The sequence below is a fragment of the Hyaena hyaena genome, unplaced genomic scaffold, assembly GCF_003009895.1.
Source record: "Hyaena hyaena isolate Hyena2069 unplaced genomic scaffold, ASM300989v1 scaffold_398, whole genome shotgun sequence".
Classification (NCBI taxonomy): domain Eukaryota; kingdom Metazoa; phylum Chordata; class Mammalia; order Carnivora; family Hyaenidae; genus Hyaena; species Hyaena hyaena.
Genome location: NW_024081032.1, coordinates 298975 through 319809, shown reverse-complemented (window position 1 = coordinate 319809; position 20835 = coordinate 298975). Strand labels below are relative to the sequence as shown.

Here is a 20835-nt window from a genome sequence, read left to right as displayed (position 1 = left end):
CAGATGCTTAACCGACTAAGCCCACCCAGGTGCCCCAACATTTTTTAAAAAATAAGAAAAAAGTAATTATTATCTTACAACAATTCTCCAGCAAAAACTACACACAGAAGTAAAGGTCAACAATAAAAAAAATAATAATGTTACAATCTCTTTTTCATTTACCCTGGTTTTCCTGTTGGTATACCGATAATCATTAACAAAAGTACTGTATGTGTAAATAATTCCCGTTTTTCAAATTTTCTTTATAAGTATTTTTAAAATATTTTCCTCACAAATGTTTTTTTGGGAAGATCACATTATCCCCATTTTACAGATGTCATATGGAAATAATAATAGCACCTACCTCAAAGGATTGTTTCAGGGATTCATTAGATAATCCACATTGAGTACACAGAGTATGTGGCACATTACTTACTGAGTGCTCAAAACATGTTAGCTATTAATATGTAAATGTATTAGCAACTATTCTAAGGTTATTAGGAGTCCATTTAAAGCAGGCCAGGAGGATTTGGGTCTTCATCTAGAACGGGACAGTTCCTCCAAAAAATAAAGATACCACTGTTTATATAACTAACTAGAATTTAAATAAAAGCCTCAAACATTAAAAAAGAAAAATGATACCACTGTTTATATCCGTCTGCCTAGAATGCTTTTCCCCTCCTCACTCCCAACTCCTGACCTCTCCACTGGGCTAATTCTTATCCTTCAGGTCTCAGCTTAGATAGTACTTCTTGCAGGGGTGAGCAGTCTCTAACCTCTCCCAAATCTAGATTATACTATATATACTAGGGCGCTCCTCCTATGGGCCCCAACGTGGATCACAACTGCCTGCTTCTATGCTTCCCTACGACACTAAGGCAGGGATCATGTGTATCTATACACCACATTCTTGGCACTAAGCACAATGCTAGAACAGAGTGAAGCCTTGATAAATACCTGTGATATGAAGATATCTAGGCTCTGAAATGAGCCTGGTTTGTGTCGGATGAACAGGTTTTCCTTTAGCATGATTGACTACTACCAGCCAATGAGATAAAGTAGCAGACACTTGCGGGGGTGGGGGGGCGGGCAGTTAAGGACGAGGCTGGCAAAATGGGATGTGGCATCTCAGAAGCAGAGGGGCTGAAGGGAGAGGCTCTAGAGGAACCAGGTCCCATCTGGCCACTTAAAAGTCACACCAGCAGCACCACATCCAGATTCACTAATTCTGGATATCTAGATACTAGTCCTGTAGCACGGGGAATGAGAGCCTGGGTTAGGGGCACCTCATCCCAGTCTAAGAGACTTCTGACCAGAGTATTAATAACAAAATAAGCAGGGGCCCTGAGAGCTGGGATGAAAGAATCCAACTGATCCAAGACCCCAGAAGACTTACCAGACAGTTGGGATTTGTTGAGCACATCTCGCCCAGCACAGAACCGCAGTGCTCAGGAAGAAATTTTGAGACTTCAGGCACAGCTGACGGAAAATGAACTGAAATGTTCTGATTTGTTACGGCAGCTGCATCATAGGAAGGGACAACTTTAGAATAGTATCTGACAGCATGGAAGGAATTAAGAGAGAGAGCTTTGCTGGGAATTTGAGTTTTATACATATCATCGATTGCGTTCTCCGAAGCGGAGCTGGACTGACCTTTAATAAAAAAGAAAACAAATACCCATCAGTATTCACAACTCTGTAACTTGGAACTACTGTCTTTGAAATAAATTGTCCTTTATGTCATTCCCTCCTGTTACAAACTTATACTACTCTTATACTCAAATGCTGACGGAAAAAATACAGTGAACTTCTTAGTAGTGACCGTTAGTGCAATACACATACTGTAAATTAGTGTTTGTATGTCAGAAGATAGATTTTAGAGGAAGATCAGATCTCTGTGACTCTGTGTGTGTGGGGTGTGTGTGTGTGTGTGTGTGTGTGTGTGTGTGTGTGTGTGTGTGTGTGTCTGTGCGCGGCTTTCATCATTATCAAAATTGTGTTCATCCCTATGGACCCAAAGAAACATGAAAGAATGTTGGAAAGTTGAACTCTATTCAGTCATAAGTAAAGTTTGGTCGATTTTCTATCAATGAAATTAGTAGTATAATTATATATCTATCTATATTCTGTACAGTAACTAGAAGACAAAAAAAAATTTTTAATAGATTATGAGGGACACCTAGGTAGCTTAGTCGGTTGAGCATCTGACTCTTGACTTTGCTCAGGCCATGATCCCAGGATCGTGGAATTGAGCCCCATGTCGGGCTCCACACTGACAGCATGTAGAGCCTGTTTGAGATTCTCTCTCTCCCTCTCTCTCCACTTAGACATGGATGCACTCTCTCTCTCTCTCTCAAAAAAATATATGTATTATGAATACTAACAATGTAATCTGAAGTAACACTGTGAATACTTATCTTTTTTGGATATTAGTAGTAATGAAAGTAAAGAAATTTTGTGTCTACTTTACAAATGTATCTAGAATATTTGTGAAAAAAGCATTTCAGCAGATATGTATCAAAAGAACAGGTAAAGGTAACCTAATACAATCTAAACACTGAACTCAGTTAGCACTTCTGTGCTACAGGGCAGATGTTGGCAGACACCTGGTGACCTTGGGTGTTAATTTTATTTCTCCAGCCTTCAGTTTACTGACCTACGTGGTGAAAGTGACATTGGAAGACTTAACTGATTTCAACTGTTCCAATCCTCTTCCAAAAACAATTTGGCAACATGCATTATGACCTACATATGTGCTCACATTCTCAAACTTATTCATCACACACTTCCAGGTACCTAGCCCAAGGAAAAGTTCAAAGTATAGGAAAATCTATGTATGAGGAAATATTTCCTCTCCTGTTATATATGGAATCACTCCCCCCACAAAACTATTGGAGGATTGCTAAGAAAATCTTTTATAAATTATTTGATTAAGCCATTAAATGGTGGTAAGAGGTAAAAAAAATTAAAGTATATTTGACACAGTGTTAAGTAAAAGAAACAGGCAACAAATTTGGATATCCAATGTGATTACTGCTGTAGAAAAATATACATAGAAAAAGACTTGAAGGAAATACATTAAAAATGAGCAGCTATTATCTTAGGCGGGCTAGTTAAGGACTAATATTGCTTTCCAAATGGAAAAGTGTATATAAATAAAATTAAAATGGGGGTCTGACTCAATGACCTTCAAGGTCTTCCCCAGTCTGAACATGGCATAAAGTCCATGGTCCTGGTATATCTGTGTTTTCCCAAGAGCGGCTGCTTTAGGTGGCATCAAAACAAAAGAGATGCTGGGGCACAGAGAGACTGGAACTCACCACCACGAAAACAGTGTTTCAGGATTTCTGCAGAATATAAACAATGAGAACGCAGAAGTATTGTATGTTCAGAAAGTAACATTGACAGGCATATGCCTGTGGCCTGACCTCTGATTTAATCTGATCTGATTTAATCATTCAGGGTGATATTCAGCCACAACTACTTTAAGTAGATTATCTGTGGCTCATGGCTACCTTTTTTTTTTTTTCTTCCCCTCTCCCCTATATCAGGGGAAAGGTATGAATTCACTAATAAAACACCCTGAAGCCTGTTTGATTATATGAACAAGGAGGACTATATACTATTTTGGGTCTCTTTTTCTTTGACTTTAGATACCATCCCTAGTAACATTTGTTCCTGTGGCTTTTCCCATGCCCCCTAATATGCACAGTACCTCTACTACAGCACTTAAAGCACTACAGGAATCCTATTTTGCTATTGTGACTCTCTCCTCTACTAATCCGCCAGCTCTACAAGAACAAGAGCTGCACACTGTTTGTCTTTGTGCCCCCATCTTTCAATCAGGGACATTTTTATTTTATTTTTTTTTAAATGTCTTATTTATTTCTAGGAGAGAGAGAGAGAGACAGCGTGAGCAGGGGAGGGTCAGAGAGAGAGGGAGTCACAGACTGAAACAGGCTCCAGGCTCTGAGCTGTCAGTCAGCACAGAGCCCGACGCGGGGCTCGAACCCACGAACCGCGAGATCATGACCTAAGTGAAAGTCGGACGCTCAACCGACTAAGCCACCCAGGCGCCCCAATCAGGGACATTTTTAAAAATTTTTTAACGTTTATTTATTTTTGAGAGACAGAGACAGAGGGTGAGCAGGGGAGAGGCAGATAAAGATGGAGATGCAGAATCTGAGCTGTCAGCACAGAACCCGACGTGGGGCTTGAGCCCACGAACCGTGAGATCATGACCTGAGCCGAAGTCAGTCGCTTAACCTACTGAGCCACCCAGGTGCCCTTCAACCAGGGACATTTAAGTTGAGAACTAAGGGATGAACTGGGAGTTCCCCTGGTAGAGTATGGAAAGGACATTCCAAGTTCTGGGAAGGTGCTGAAGTGAGTGAGTGGAATCCCTTTGAGGAAGTCAGCAGTAGGGTGACCTCAGACTTGGGCACTGAAGAGACAAGTCAGGGTGTCCTGTCATCTAGCATCTAAAACACAGATTAGGAGCTCAGTACCTTACTGGCTTTTCAGTGAAGAGTAACTTTCAGGAACTGAAAAGTCACAAACTGGTAGCTGTATTTTTTACTTTGGCTCTGCTTTTTTCCATCTTCTTATTTCTACAAGTATATGGGCATGACTTGACATTATAACACAAATAACAAAACTGCCTTACAGTGGGTAAATACTTGTTTCATAAGGAATATTCATATAGTGAAGGTTTCTTAAGCACCTACTGTATGCTGGTCATTGCTCTAGGTACTAGAAATACAGCAATGAACAAAACAGGCAAAAAAAAATTTCCCTGTCTTCATGGAGTTGATATTCTAGTGGGAGACAACAGGCAATGAGAACATATGCTAATAAATATTAGAAAATAATACGTTTTATGAAGAAAAATACAGCAGAAAAAATAGGTAAGAAGTCTCATGCATTTAAAAGAAAAAAAAGGAAAGAAAAGAAGTCTCATGTATTGTGTGATGCTGGGAAGTACACAGTTTTAATTAAGTGGTTGAGTCTCTCTGAGAAGACAATTAAGCAAAGATATGAAGGAGGTAAATAAGTTAATATGTTAAATACTCACCACATAGTTAGTAGTCAATTAATTTGAGTATTTCCCTTTCCTTTACATTCGATTCAGGTAATAAAGTCGCCAATGTGCTTATCATCTATCAGTAATATAAGCTTTCTACTGGACAGCCACAGGCAAAAGAATGAAACTGGATGCCTAATTTACACCATACACAAAAATTAACTCAAAATGGATTAAAGACTTAAACATAAAATCTGAAACCATAAAACTTCTAGAAGAAAACAGGGAGTAAGCTCCTTGACATTGGTCTTGGCAATGATTTTTTGGATCTGACACCAAAAGCAAAGACAACAAAAGCAATAACAAACAAGTGGGACTATCTCAAACCAAAAACCCTCTGCACAGCAAAGGAAATCATCAACCAAATGAACAGGAAATATATGGGATAGGAGAAAATATTTATAGGTCCTATACCTGATAAGGGATTAATATCCAAAATATATAATGAACTCATACAACTCAACAGCAAAGAAACAAGCAAACTGATTTAAACGTGGGCAGAGGATCTAAATTAGGCATTTTTCCAAGGAAGACATACAAATGACCAATGAGTACATGAAAAGATGCTCAATATCACTAATCATCAGCGAAATGTAATTCAAAAGCACAATGAGATATTACCTCATAGCCATTAGAATGGCTCGTATCAAAAAGACAAGAAATAACAAGTGTTGGTAATGCTATGTACTCATGCACTGTTGGTGGGAATGTATATTGATGCAGCCACTATGGAAAACAGTATGGAAGTTGCTGAAAAAAATTTAAAAAGTGTTGTCATATGGTCCAGCAATCCCATCTATGGGTATTTATCCAAAGAAAATAAAAATACTAACTCAAAAAGATATAAGCACCCTATGTTCATTGCAGCATTATTGACAAGAGCCGAGAACAATCTGAGTATCTATTGATGGATAAATGAATAAAGAAAATGTGACAGAGATATATAGACACACACACACGTGCATGCACACACATAAACATATGCATATACACACACATACAGTGGAATATTATTCAAACATACAAAAAAATGAAATCCTAAAAAAATAAAAATGAAATCTTGCCATTTGTGACAGTATGATTGACCTTGAGGGCACTATGTTTTGTGAAATAAGTCAGAGAGTGACAAATACTGTATGATCTCACTTATGTACAGAATCTCAAAAAATAAGTAAGTATAAAAATCAAGCTCATACATACAGATAGCAGACTGGTTTCCAGATGTGATGGTGGGGAAGTGGATGAAATGAGTGAAGGTAGTCAAAAGGTATAAAATCTTCAGTTATAAAATAAATAAGTCATGGGGATACATGTACAACATGGTGACTATGATTAATACTACTATACTGCATATTTGAAAGTTGCTAAGAAACCAGATATTAAAAGTTCACAAGAAAAAGTATTGTAATTTTGTTGACAGATGTAAGGCAGACTTATTGTGGTGATCATTTCACAATGTGTACAAATAATAAATCATTATGTTGTACACCTGAAGCTAATATAATGTTCTATGTCAATTATACCTCATTAAAAAAAAAAAACAAAAACGATGAGCTTTCTGTTAACAATGGTCCATTTTGAGCCCAATCTGGGCAACACCATATAAATGCCCTGTGGCCATCTTGTGTACTTCGAGCAGACAATACCAAAAGGACTCATGGTGTAATCTTCTAGCTACACTCCTTTCCCTGGTTACGCAACGAATGCATAGAAGCACGAGGGTGCAGATGACATACGTAAGCCCAGTGCACAACCTGCACAGGGCATCAGGCAGAGCTCACCTCTCACAGCGTCATCCGAGGAGCCCCCTGAGGCAGGAACAGAATACACATTCACACACTTATTAGCCAGGAGTCTGATCTCTCTCACAGGTGAATAAGCGTTTGTCAACACTTCACTTTCCCTTAAAAGGATAGAACAAAAACACCTGATGAAATTCCCAAGGAAGACAACATGAACATTGCTGAGTTCAATTCCTCCCTCTATCATTCAAGTTCTAACCTGACAGAGAGGAATTAAGCATTATTTAGGCATAAGAACAAACTGGTGAATAGGACTCATGATGATAGTTTCGGATGTGGAGGAATGATTTGTTTTATGCTTTTTCTTTGTTTATACGTTCTAATAAATTTAAATATGGAGACACTCATTTGGTGTGTCACATTTTGTACCAGAAAATTTTTTTTAACTCCCAACTGAAATAGGCTGGGCTACTCCCGGGCCCAGGACTCCTGTGACGGAGGAATGGTAGAATGCAGCCTGCCTCTGTTGTTCTGCCAGTCACGACCGTTACTACCGACAAAGCCTTGTTTTATGATCTTCAGAATTAACAAAACAAGAAATAAGAGTGAGTCAGATGATGAGACGATCCTGAGCCTGAGAATATTACATATTTTATCACTGTGACTAAATGATACACATTGGCAATGGGAGAAGTTCACGGATTCTTCATAAATACCTGAGTTTTCATTATGGGTGGGTTCACTGCCTACGTATCTACACTACCTCTAGCGTTGGCATTGGAGGAAAATAACAAGCCAACTATCAATGCAGGGGAACCCTCCTCATACCTTTGTGCCATGATCGGGCCTGGGAGGGATAGCTGGATGGACACTTGCTGTTTCTTACAAAACCTCTCATCGTTCTGAAGTACTTCCGTAATCTGAGAGAGAGACATCTATTTAGATATTTTTCATGTATACAAACACACATACATTTCCAATTATAAAAGATAAAATAGTTTTATTTTTTTTAATGTTTTATTTATTTCTGAGAGAGAGAGAGAGAGAGAGAGAGAGGCAGCGTGAGCAGGGGAGGGTCAGAGAGAGAGGGAGACACAGAATCCAAAGCAGGCTCCAGGCTCTGAGCTAGCTGCCAGCACAGAGCCCAACACGGGGCTTGAACCCACCAACCGTGAGATCACGACCTGAGCCGAAGTCGGACACTCAACTGATTGAGCCACCCAGGTGCCCCAAAATTGTAGTTTTAAAGCGCGGTCTATGAGGATAAAATTCAAGGACTTAGAATCAAATACCTGGGCCATAACGGCTGGAGGGATTTTCTCCCGGATGTACTCCACATAAACAACTGTTGCCTCAAGAATCGAAGCCACATCATTCTTTCTCCCTTTTGCATATGGCAACAGTGTACGCAGCTGCTCACAGCAATACTTGATTCGTTCTCTGAGCAGAGAATTAGAATAAATAAGGAATAATTAGTCTCATTTTCTTCCTTGTACGCAAGGACAAACAGTCCTTCCTCCTAGGTCTGTTAACAGAGGAAATGCTTCCTCCCTGTCTAGTCTCTGTTTCACAGAAAGGCCATGTCCCCATAAGCCAGCAGCCGCCACAGCCCCCGGAACCATGGCGTCTGTTCACACTGCTGCCCAGTACAGTGTTTCTGCTGACGGCAGCCCCCGTTCACTTGTCCCAGGCCTGCTGCAGTGTGCAGAATGACCCTGCCTATGGAAAGCCCTCTCAGGAGGGAGTGGCATGCTATACATAAGTCCTTTAGTAATTCACACTAGAAGACTAGCAGACAAAGAACAGTCAGGAGATTTTTCATGTCACTGTGACCTGGACCACATTTCCAACAACAGATCAATTAGCATATTGTATTAAATGGGCTTTACATGTAACTCTGTGTTCTGAGCCAAAGGAAAATCAGAAGGCTACTTTCTTCAAATGAGGTAGATATGAACAGAATAAACCAGTATGCAAACGAGAACATCGTTCAGGCTAGTATCAGAAAGAAATTAATCCAAGTCTTTCATGGTTCTGAAGCGAAATGCATAGGAAATATAAATCTAAGCCTTTGATCTAAGCCTTTGGAACTTCTATTTGCATGTATTCATTTAATAAACATTATTAAGCACCTGTTTTATGCTGAATAGCAAGCACCTTGACATACATAGGTTCAAATGCTGGCTCTGACAATTACCAGATAGGAACTTTAGCAAGTCACTAAACCTTTCTGAACCTCAAATTGATATACAGCTTATGAGTAACTCAAATATTCTAGATCAGTGGTATTTTAACAGGACTCTGAGCAGTTCTGACAGTTCTATAGAGGTGTCTCAGGGACTCTTCTAGAAAAAAAGGAATGAAAAAGTCAACAATTTGACAATGTATACAAAAGGCTTGAAACTTTTCATACCCTTTAACATGTTAATTTCACTTACAAGGACCTAAAACACAGAACAAACTTTTTGCAAGATGATATACATTATAGCAGCATATCAGTAAGATATTTAAAAGAAAAATCTAAACACATAAAATAGATGGATACTTAAGTAAGCTATAGCTTACTAACTCAGTAGAATATTATCTGGTAGTAGAAATGATATGCTATAAATCTAATGGGAAAAAATAGGATATTTTATAGCATATAACTATAAAATATAAGGCAGTATATAAAATATGATGATAGAATTAAACAAAGTAAAAATAAAGCATACAAAAAAGATTTGAAAGTGAAACCATCAAGTCATAGTTATTTCTGGATGGTTAAGCTATGGAAAATATTATTTCTTCCTTTTATTTTTTATATTTCCCAAATATTTTTGCTGGATACTAGTTACTTTTATAGTAAAAAATCATATTAGATATTTTTTCCAACATTCTCTGGGAATGCTCAAACGCACAGAAAGACTGAAAGAATTTAGAATCTTAATTCTTAAAAGTTGAAAAAATTAAAAATTTGTACAGAGAACATGTATATACTTCACCCACCTAGAATCTACATTGAATGTTGACTGTCCTCACTTGGTCACATATGAATTATCATACTGGCCATATATCAACCTATTTTATTATACTGAAGCATTTCAAAGTAACTTATAAACTTAAGACACTAAACTCTTAACCATATTATTAGCTAGAGTTCAATTATTTTATTTTCAAATAAAAGTTACATAAAATAAAAAATACACAAATCTTAAGGGTACCATTCTATGAGTTTTGACAAATGCACAAAACTATATAACAAAAACCCTAATTATCATGATCACAACCCTGGAAAGTTCCTTAGGTTTCTTCCCAATCTCATCCCTCAAAAGGGGCAACGACATTTCTGGTATTTTTCCATCCCACATTAGTTTTGCCTGTCTTCAAACTTCATATAAATCTAAATCTTCAGCATGTGCCATTTTGTGTAAGATTTCTTTCCCTCAGCATGTTTTTGAGATTTGTCCGTGTGGCTGTTTATTAATAGTAGTTTGTTTCTTTTTATTGAGTAATAGTATTCCATAGGACAAATACGCCATAGCTTACTGATGAACACTTTGGCTGTTTCTGGTTTTCAATCATTATGAATAAAACTGCTAGATCACCCTGTACACCCTTCTGTGAATGCATGTTTTTATTTCTCTGGGAACACATCTAGGAATAAAATTAATGGGTTAATTTTATAAATTTATAAGAAATTGACAGAACTTTTCCCAAAATAGTATCATTGTACACTCTCACTGTCAAAGTATGAGAGTTCCTTTTGTTTCAAATCCTTGACAACATTTAATATTGTCAGTAGTTTTAATTTTAGCATGTTGGCCTTTCTAAGCAATTTAGCATATTTTCAGTAGTTTTAATTTTAGCATTTTTGGTACATGGTAGTACCTCATGCTTTACCTTGTATTTCCGTGACCAAAGAAAAAAATTTATGTTGAGAACTTTTATGTTGAGAACTTTTTCTGGTGCTTATTGGACACTTGCACATCTTCTTTTGTAAAGTGTCTGTTCAAATATTTTATTTCAATTTTAATTGGATAGCAGGGCTTTTTGGTAGTGAGCTTTAGAAGTTATCATCTGTAATACCAGAATTTTTTCAGCATATTTGTTTTGCAAATATTTTCTCCCAGTCTATGGTTTGCCTATTTATTTTCTTAGTGGTGTGTTTTGATAGTCACTTTTAAATTTTGATGAGTCTAATTTATCTGTTCTTTTATAGTTATTGCTTTCTGTGTCCTAATGAACAGCTGTCCAACCTCAATTTGTGAAGACATTCTCCTATGCTTTCTTCTAGAACTGTACTGTCCAATCCAGTAGCCAGTAGACTGGTCTATGTAGACTTATAGCCATTAGTCTATATAAACTAGCTAAAATTAAAATTCATTTCCTATTACAAAAGACACATTTCAAATACTCAACAACTATATATGACTAGCAGCTCCTTTACAGGACAGTGGATGTGAATATAGAGTATTCCTAACATTGCAGAAAGTTCTACTAAACAGCACTATTCTAAGTTTTAGCTTTATACTATAGTTCTGTCTATGCTCCATCTTGAATTAATTTTTATACAGTATGAGTAAGGGGTCAAGGTTCATTGTTTTTCCATTTGGATATCCAGCTGTTCCAACACCATTTATAAAAAAGACCTCTGTTTCCCACTAAGTTTGCTCTGGTGATTCACTGAGAATCAAATGAACACAGATGTGTTGGTCTAGTGCTAGGATATTATGTTCCACTGATATATTGGTCAACCTTTATGATAGTAACACTGATTACTGTAGCTGTATACAGTCTTGAAGTCAGATAGTTTAAGTCTTCCAATTTTGTTGTACTTTTTCAAGAGTGCTTTATTCTAAGTACTTTTATATTATAGGTACTTTTCATTTTTAAATCAGATTATCAATTTCTTTTTTTCTATTTAAAAAAATTTTAATGTCTGTTTATTTCTGAGAGAGAGAGAGAGAGAGAGAGAGAGAGAGAGAGAGAGGAAGAGAGGAGACACAGAATCTAAAGCAGGCTCCAGGATCTGAGCTGTCAGCACAGAGCCCGACATGAGGCTTGAACTCATAAATTGTGAGATCATGACCTGAGCTGAAGTTGGACACTTAATTGACTGAGCCACCCAGGCACCCCAGATTATCAAAAAAAGCCAGTCTGGATTTTTCTTATACACATTTCAAAGTATATATTTTTCTGTTTATCTACCTCACTGTGCCTTTATATTTATAGTGGTCTCTTACAGACAGCAGACAGATGTGTCTTGGTTTTTGTTTGCTTGTTTGTATTCATTCTGACAATCTGTACTATAAGTTGGATATAGGCGGATAAAAGTCTATCATTTTATGATTTTTTTGCCTGTAGTTTCTTTGGCTTTTTTGTTCTTCTGTTCTTCCTTTCTTGGCTTCTTTTTAAATAATTTTTAAAATCCCATTTTAATTTGTTTCTTGGCTTCATAGCTATCCCTTCTGCATATCTCTTTAGGAATGCTCTAGGGATTACAATATATATCTAACTTTTCATAGTCTATTTAGAGTTAAAATTTTGTGACATCACATAAAATATATAAATGCTAAAATCATGTAAGTACCTTTACCCCTTTCATCTTTCACGCTATAGTTGTCATATGTGCACACCTACATATACAGTTGACCCCCGAACAACTTTTGAGTGGATGAGCTTGAATGCACTCATCCATTTAAATGCAGATTTTCTACAGTAGATACAGTACAGTACTATAAATGTACTTTCTCTTCCTTATGATTTTATTAATAACATTCTATTTTCTATCTTACTTTATTGTAAAAATACTGTATATAATATACATAACATATAAACTATTTGTTAATCAACTGGTTATGTTATTGGTAAGGTTTCCAGTCACCAGTAGGCTATTAGCAGTTAGGTTTTGGGGAAGTCAAAAGTTATACACAAATTTTTGACAGCACGGGCATCAGCACTCTTTTTTTTTTTTTAATATATATTTTTACAAATAGTTTATTGTCAGGTTGGTTTCTATATAACACCCAGTGCTCATCCCCACAAGTGCTCTCCTCCATGCCCATCTCCCCCCTCCCCACCCCACATCCATCAGTCCTCAGTTTGTTCTCAGCATTCAAGAGTCTCTCATGGTTTGCCTCTCCCAATTTCCCCCAATTTCCCCCCTTCTTCTCCTCCATGGTCCTCCATTAAGTTCCTCCTAATCCTCCTATACGTGCAAACATGATATTTGTCCTTCTCTGCCTGACTTATTTCGCTCAGCATGACACCCTCAAGGTCTATCCATGTTGCTACACATGGCCAGATTTCATTCTTTCTCATTGCCATGTAGTATTCCATGGTATAGATAAACCACATCTTCTTGATCCATTCGTCCGTTGATGGACACTTAGGCTCTTTCCATGTTTTAGCTATTGTTGAGAGTGCTGCTATGAACATTGGGGTACATATGCTCCTATGCATCAGCATTTCTGGGCATCAGCACTCCTAATCCTTATGTTGTTTAAGAGTCAACTGTATTACAAACCCCACAATACGACGCTATAATTTTCACTTATAATTCTTTGAAGCATTTTATAGAAAGAGGAAAAATGTTTGTTTTCTAATATTTTCTCATGTATTGATCATTTCTGATTCTATTCAGCCCTTCCTAAAGATCCAAGTATCCATTTGTTATCATTTCTGGTTAGCTTAAAGAATTTCCTTTAGCTTTCTTACCCCGCAGGCCTGCTGCTGTCAAAATCTTTGGGTTGTCTTTATATTAAAATACCTTATTTCATTATTTACTGCTAGGAAATAATACCTGATGGAAATATGATTTATACGAAGAGGTGAAGGGTTTCAGATATAAAAGGTATGGTGGCATACATAAAAAAACTAATTTATTTCTAACTTATTAACATCTTAAAAACCAATTAGTAGGTCTCTGACAGATCTGGAGCAGTTATGTCAGCTGCTGGGGTTTCTACTCAGATGAAAGAACAAAGTGTTCTCACACTTTCTATCTGTCTGATCGTGGCAGCCAAGACTGAATGGGAGAATACAAGAGAAAAATGTGGTAATACAGAAAAAAATGTGGAAATAGAATTTTTGCAACTGAGAAATAACCTTGTATACAGTGAAGAGCCTGTTTTACTAAAAAAAAAAAAAATCTAAAATTTGAGCCATAAGAAAAAACAATATTTATAGGTTAAAATGACTGAAAATTATTTATCATTTCTTCAATAAAGATGTAGGGTCTATTTTCCCTCCCCTTCAGTCTCTCCTGGCCTGTGCCCACCTTCATCAGAAGATATCCAGACAACTGACTGCTACTGTTCCAAGACTAATGTCTGAGAAGACAAAGCTCCAGTGCTGGTCTCATTAAACCCCAAGCTGTTGGACAAGAGGTCTGTCTGGGTTTGCTGGAGACACCATGTGGAGAGGTACTGGGACCAGAGGGAAACACACCAATCCGTTTGAGTACAACGTTTCAACCACACCCCACCAAGAGGCTATCCAAGTGGATGACACTGCGCTGGGCTCTCCAGACAGGCTATTTGTCAGCTGAACACCACGGAGTAACCACAGTAAACACTATGTGGAGAAGAATCACAAAATCAATTCTACTCAAATTGATAACCCATAAAATTGTGAGATATGATAAATAGGCTGTTGTTTTAAGCCACCAAGTTTTAGGGTAATTTGTTACACAGGAAAATAACTCCAAGAATAGCTTACTATTAAAGCAAAATTAATAACAATGTAGGGTTGATAACATATGTAAAAGTAAAATGTACGACAATAACAAAAATGGTAGGTGGAAATGTACTGTTGTCTATCAAGTGTCATAAGGTCAAATCACAGTAGACTGTGGTAAGTTAAGGATGCATATAACCCTAGAATAATGACTAAAAAAAGATAGTTTTAGCTCAAAAGCTAATAGAGGACATTAAAAGGAATGCCAAAGCATACTTGATTAATCCAAATTAAGGCAGGCAAGGAGAGAAAAAAAGGAAAAGAAAATAGAGCTAGTGAAAACAAACAGAAAACTCATGGACCTGAACTCAAACTTAACAGTAATTATAAGTAACTCAAATAAACATTCCAGTTGAACAGCAGAGATCATCAGAATGGGCAGACTAAAAAGAAAAATAAGGGGTGCCTGGGTAGATCAGTGGGTTAAGTGTCTGACTCTTGATTTTGGCTCAGGTCATGATCTCACAGTTCATGGGATGGAGCCCCCCATCAGGCTCTGCACTAACAGGTCTCCTTCTCTCTCTACCCCTCTCTCTCTCTCTCCCTCAAAATAAATAAATAAACATTAAAACAAAAAAAGGAAACTAAGACTCAACTACATGCTGTTTACATTTAAAGATACCCTATAAATATAAAGACATATTTAGGTTAGAAGAAAACATGCAAACACTAATCACAAGAAAGCTATATGAATATCAAGGTAGATTTTAAGATGAAATATTAACATAAATAGTTAGCACTTATCATTTCCTAACAATAAGTGGTCAATTCATTTAGAAAACAGTCACCTAACAATTTCAAAATACATGAAGCAAAAACTGAAAGGAATGAAGTAAAATATACAGCAATCTAAAGTCACCACTGGACATTTAACTCTCAGAAAAACCAATAAGGATACAGAATATATATGAAAAATAATACCAACCAATTCCACCTTATTAATATTTAGAACACTACACCCCAAACAGCAGAATACTGTTTCTCTTCAAGTGCACGTGGAATACTCATCAAGGCAACCACACTTTAAGCCATAAAACAAATCTCAGAAAATATCAAAGGATAGAAACTTGACAGAATATATTCTCAGATGATAATGTAATTCAATTATAAATCAATACCTGGAAAATCTTCAAATATTTGGAAGCTAGGTAGTTATATTTCTAAATAATCATTGGTCAAAGAAAAAAATCACAAAGGATAGGAGAAAAATACTTTGAACTAAATGATAGTGAAACTGTAAGATATCAAAATTTATGAGATGCAGCTAAAGCATTAATAAGAAAAAAACTTATAAATGGAAATTTATAGTTTTAAACACTTTTATTATACAAGAAGAGAAGGTTAAAATCAAGGATTTAATTTCTACCTAAGAAAATAGAAAAAAGAGCAGTGTATACACAAAAAGGAAATGACAGAGTAGAATCAGTGAAATATAAAATGGGCAAATAATGGAGAAAATCAATGAATAAAAATCTGGTTCACTGAAAAAACTCAGTACAACTGCTAAACCCCTTGTGAGACTGATCAAGAAAAATAAACACAAATTATCAATGCCAGGAATGAAAGAAGAAATATCGTCAGAGACCTACAGCCATTAAAAGGATTATAAGAGAGTATTATGAACAAAAAGTCATTCAATAAATTTAACACCTTGGGTTAAATGAACAAATTTCTTAAAAGACATAAATTAAACCAACTGAGAGGAAAAACACAGAAAATCTAGCCCTATGATCATTAAAAGAATTGAATTTTTAATTAAAACTTTCCCACAGAGAAAATTCCAAGCCTAGATCACTTTACTGAATTCTATAAAACATATCAATCTTACACTGCTCTTTCAGAAAACAGAAGACTTTCTATTTCATTTTATTAGGTCATCATTTCCCTGATACCAAAATCCAATAAAGAGATAAGAAAATTAGATACCAATAACCTGCATGAAACAGATCCAAAAAATAACAAAATATTAGCAAATCAAATCTAGCAATAAATAAAAAAGAGAATACAAGACAGAGTATAGCATTTTAAAATAATCAATGTAACTAGTACATTAACAGAAAAAAAGGAGAACACCATACAATCATCTTAATAGATACCAAAACATACAAAATTTTACATCCATTCATGATGAAACCTTGAACTAAGAATAGAAGAAAACTTTCTTCCGCTGATAAAAGGCAATGTACAGAAGCAGAGTCTATATCCTATGTAATAGTAAAAGACCTAATACTTTCCTTGTAAGGCTACAAACAAAACAAGGATTTACCTTCATCACTTCTAATTCAAAAAAACTGGTCAAGGCAGTATGGTGAGAAACAGAAGTAAAAGTCACAAAGATTGGAAAGAAAGAGGTCTTTATTCACAGATGACATAATTGTGTATGCGAGAAATCTAAAAAAAATGACTAGAAGTGATGACTAGATAAAGCTAGGTCACGGGATACTAGGTCAACATACAAAATAAATTTAATTCTAGATACTACTTATGAAAATTTTGGACATACAAATTAAAAAACCTGCTTACGACAAAATTTTTTAAAACTTCCCAAAACATTCAGAAATAATAAACTACCAAACACTGTTGAAATAAGGATCTTTTTTTAAAATAGAGAGATGAACTGCCAGAATGAATATTGTCCAACATCAATCCCCCCCGCCTCCCAAGTGATCTGCTGATTCAGCACAATCTTAATCAATATCCTAGCGGGAGCACCTGGGTGGCTCAGTTTGTTAAGTGTCAGACTCTTTTGGCTTAGGTCATGATTTCACAGTTCGTGAGATGGAGCCCCTGTGTTGGGCTCTGAACTGACAGTGTGGAGCCTGCTTGGGATTCTCTCTTGCTCACTCTCTCTCTCTCTCTGCGCCCCTTCACCAGGCACGCACCCTTTCTCTCTCTCAAAATAAATAAACTTAAAAAAAAAATATCCTAGCAGGATTTTTTTTTAAAGAAAGAAACTGACAAGCTTATTTTAGAATTTACATGACAATTCAAAGGATCTTAATATCCAAAGCAACTTGAAAATGAAGAACACAGCTGGAGGACTTTATCTGATTTTGAGACTAGTAAAGCTATAATAACCACTGCAGCATAATACTGGAGGGAAAAAGAGAGAAAAATAGACCAGGAGAACAGGGAATCTAGAAATTCACTGATAATTATACAGTAGTTGGTTTTTATGAAAGTACCAAAACAATTCACTAAAGAATGGAAAGTTGTTTCAACAAAATCTTAAAACTCTCCATCTGAAAAAAAAAAAAACTCAATCATTTCACCTCATACATATAAATTAATTTAAGATACATAATCATAATAGCTAAAACTATAAAACGTCTTGTAGACAACATGGGGCATGTAATTGAACTTGGTGGTAGGCAATGACTACTAATACAGGATGGAGACGGCATGTTTTTAAATTTTGATAAACTGTACTTTTTACATTTTTTTAAAAACTTCTGATCAAAAGATGTAACTTGTTCACTAAAATGAACAGTGAGCCAAGGTTAGAAGAAAATATTTCTAGACATAAATTTGACAAAGGATTTGAATCCAGAATATTAAAGGGCTCCTACAACTCAATAATAAAAACACAAGTAAGCAAATTTTTTTTAATGGGCAAAAGATTTGAATAGATTGTTCATAGAAGAAGATATACAAATGGCCAAAAGCATGTGAAAAGCTGATCAACCTCATTAATCATCAGGAAAATGCAAATTTAGAATCACAGTGAGATCATACTCCACAACCACAGGAATGACTAAAATGGAAAGACTAACAATACCAAATGCTGAGGATATGGAGCAACTAGTATTCTCATATATTGCTGGTAGGAGTGCAAAATGGTGCTACTATTTTGGATTTCTGTTTGGAAGTCTCTTAAAAAAGAGAAACAGACACCAATCCTATGATATGCAACTCTGTATCTGAGAAAAATGGAAATGTAGGTTCATAAAACATATAAAATAATGTGCCTAGTAGCTTTCTTCTTCTTTTTTTTTAAAGTTAAGTTCTATGCCCAATGTAAGGCTTGAACTCATGACCCCAAGAGTCACATGCTCTACCAACTGAGCCAGCAGGGCACCCCCAATGCCCAGTAGCTTTATTCTTAATAGATAAAACCCAGAGAATGAATAACCAAAATGTGGTATGTTTACACAATGGAATATTCCTCAACAATAAATAGGAACAAACCACTAAAACACACAACTCTAATGAATCTTAAAACATGTGCTAGGTGAAAGAAGCCAGACATAAGTGCTTGTATTGATGGTCCCATTTATATAAAGTTCTAGAACAAGCAAAACAAATAGGTAACAAGTAAAACAAATAGGTAACAAGCAAAACAAAAAGTAATAGGATAGTACCCGCCTCTAGGAGATGGGAAAGGACAGACCAAGAAAGAACACGAGACAATATTAAATGCAGGTTTTATTATTATTCAGGTATGGTGAAGCCAATAGATCAGAAGATGGCTGCCATTAAAGAGTTTGTTACTCACAGTACCCATGAGGCCACTTCACACTATGCAAGGCCACATGGGTAAGCACGAGGGTCAGTTAGGAGGCAGGAGGAGCCAGAGGAAAACCAGGGTAAGAGACTTTATTGTGGTTTGAGAGAAGGAACAGGAAAGGTGGGTAAGCAGGCCTAGGATTGGCTAGTTTGAATAATTTCAGCAAGCTCTGGGATGTCAGGGCTGTCCCAAGTTGGTAGCACATTCCCTGAGGTGATAAGGGCAGGGGAATATTGGCCTGGAGCACAGGAGCCTGATAGAGAGAGTGGGTGTGGATGGTCTCTGGATTGGTCAGTTTGCACATATGCAGGGCATGCTCACTGGCAAATCATTTACTATCTCTAGAAACTGGTTCTTGCCGGGATGAGCAGTCTCTCCATGGTCAATAAGGTCCCTGATGTCAAAACATCAGAATAAAAAGACATACTTGGAGGTGGTGGGTTGCTCAGTTGGTTAAGCATCTGACTCTTGATTTTGGATCATGTGATGATCTCATGGTTTGTGGGTTCGAGCCCTATATCAGGCTGAGTGCTCACAGCAAGATGTCTGCTTGGGATTCTTTCTCTCTTTTCTCTGTTTCTACCCCTCCCCTGCATGCGATCTCTCTCTCTCTCTCTCTCTCTCTCTCTCTAAACGAACATTTAAAAAACAAAATAGAGGGGCGCCTGGGTGGCTTAGTCGGTTAAGCGTCCGACTTTCGCTTAGGTCATGATCTCGCGGTTCGTGGGTTCGAGCCCCGCGTCGGGCTCTGTGCTGACTGCCAGCTCAGAGCCTGGAGCCTGTTTCAGTCTGTGACTCCCTCTCTTTCTGACCCTCCCCTGCTCACGCTGTCTCTCTCTCTCTCCTAGAAATAAATAAAAATATTAAAATAAAAACAAAAATAAAAATAAAAAAATAGACATCTTAATACACAAGGAACATTCTGATAATGGAAATGCTATGGTTTAGATGGGTGTATGCATTTGTCTGCCTCATGACCAATGCTGGTCTTTCCCTATGTAGCCTTGAATGATGTGATAAACCTCCTCCTCTTGGGAACTGTGGGTAACAAACCATCTTTTTAAAATTCATCAAGCCAAGGGTGACTGGGTAGCTTAGTCAGTTAGTGTTCAACTCCTGATTTTGGCTCAGATCATGATCCCAGGATTATGGGATCTCTCTTTCTCTTTCTCCCCAAAATAAAAAATAAGAAATAAATTCATCAAACGATACACTTAAACACCTGCAACTTACCTCTTACAGACACTAATTTAATCTCCTGATGTCAATTAAATACTTTTTATCCTAATTCTCTAATATTCCTGAGACTATGTAGTGCATTACCAAACATCATAGATCTAGCCTTATTCACTGCGTCTTAAATCTTTCTGGCTCTAACATCAACTTTAGGAACTTGACGTTAGGAGAGGGCAAAAGTTTCATCCTTTGACTGAGACACAACTCAAAGTGACCTCTTGTGAGCAGAATTTCTTTCAGGTCTTATATATTAACTAAAAATGTGTATAGAGGTGTCTGGGTGGCTCAGTGGGGTAAGCATCCGACTCCTGATTTGGGCTCAGATCATGAGTTTGCAGTTTGCAGGTTTGAGTCCTGCACCAGGCTCTGAGCTGACAGTACAGAGCCTGCTTGGGTTTCTCTCTCTCTCTCTGCGTGTTCCCCCTCCACTCTCATATTAGATTTGGACATGAAAAATAATAAAAGAGAGGTAGCATCTCCCAAAGACTTTCATTGCAGCCATTTAGAAATATCACAATTCTAACACTAAATAAAGTATGGAAAACACAATCTTAGAATATAAATTGTAT

The 20835-nt window shown here is 36.8% G+C and overlaps 1 protein-coding gene across 1 annotated transcript in view; it reads right to left on the bottom strand.

Annotated features, from left to right (window-relative positions):
- Positions 1-488: 488 nt before the first annotated feature.
- LOC120245019 (spermatogenesis- and oogenesis-specific basic helix-loop-helix-containing protein 2-like) overlaps positions 489-20835 on the bottom strand; it is a 49129-nt gene continuing 28782 nt past the window's right edge. The window contains exons 7-11 of the mRNA XM_039251879.1: positions 8097-8244; positions 7633-7724; positions 6844-6965; positions 1362-1632; positions 489-537 (exon numbers count right to left, since the gene is read on the bottom strand). Of these exons, the coding sequence (XP_039107810.1) occupies positions 489-537; positions 1362-1632; positions 6844-6965; positions 7633-7724; positions 8097-8244 (682 nt within the window). The remainder of the gene's footprint in view (positions 538-1361; positions 1633-6843; positions 6966-7632; positions 7725-8096; positions 8245-20835) is intronic.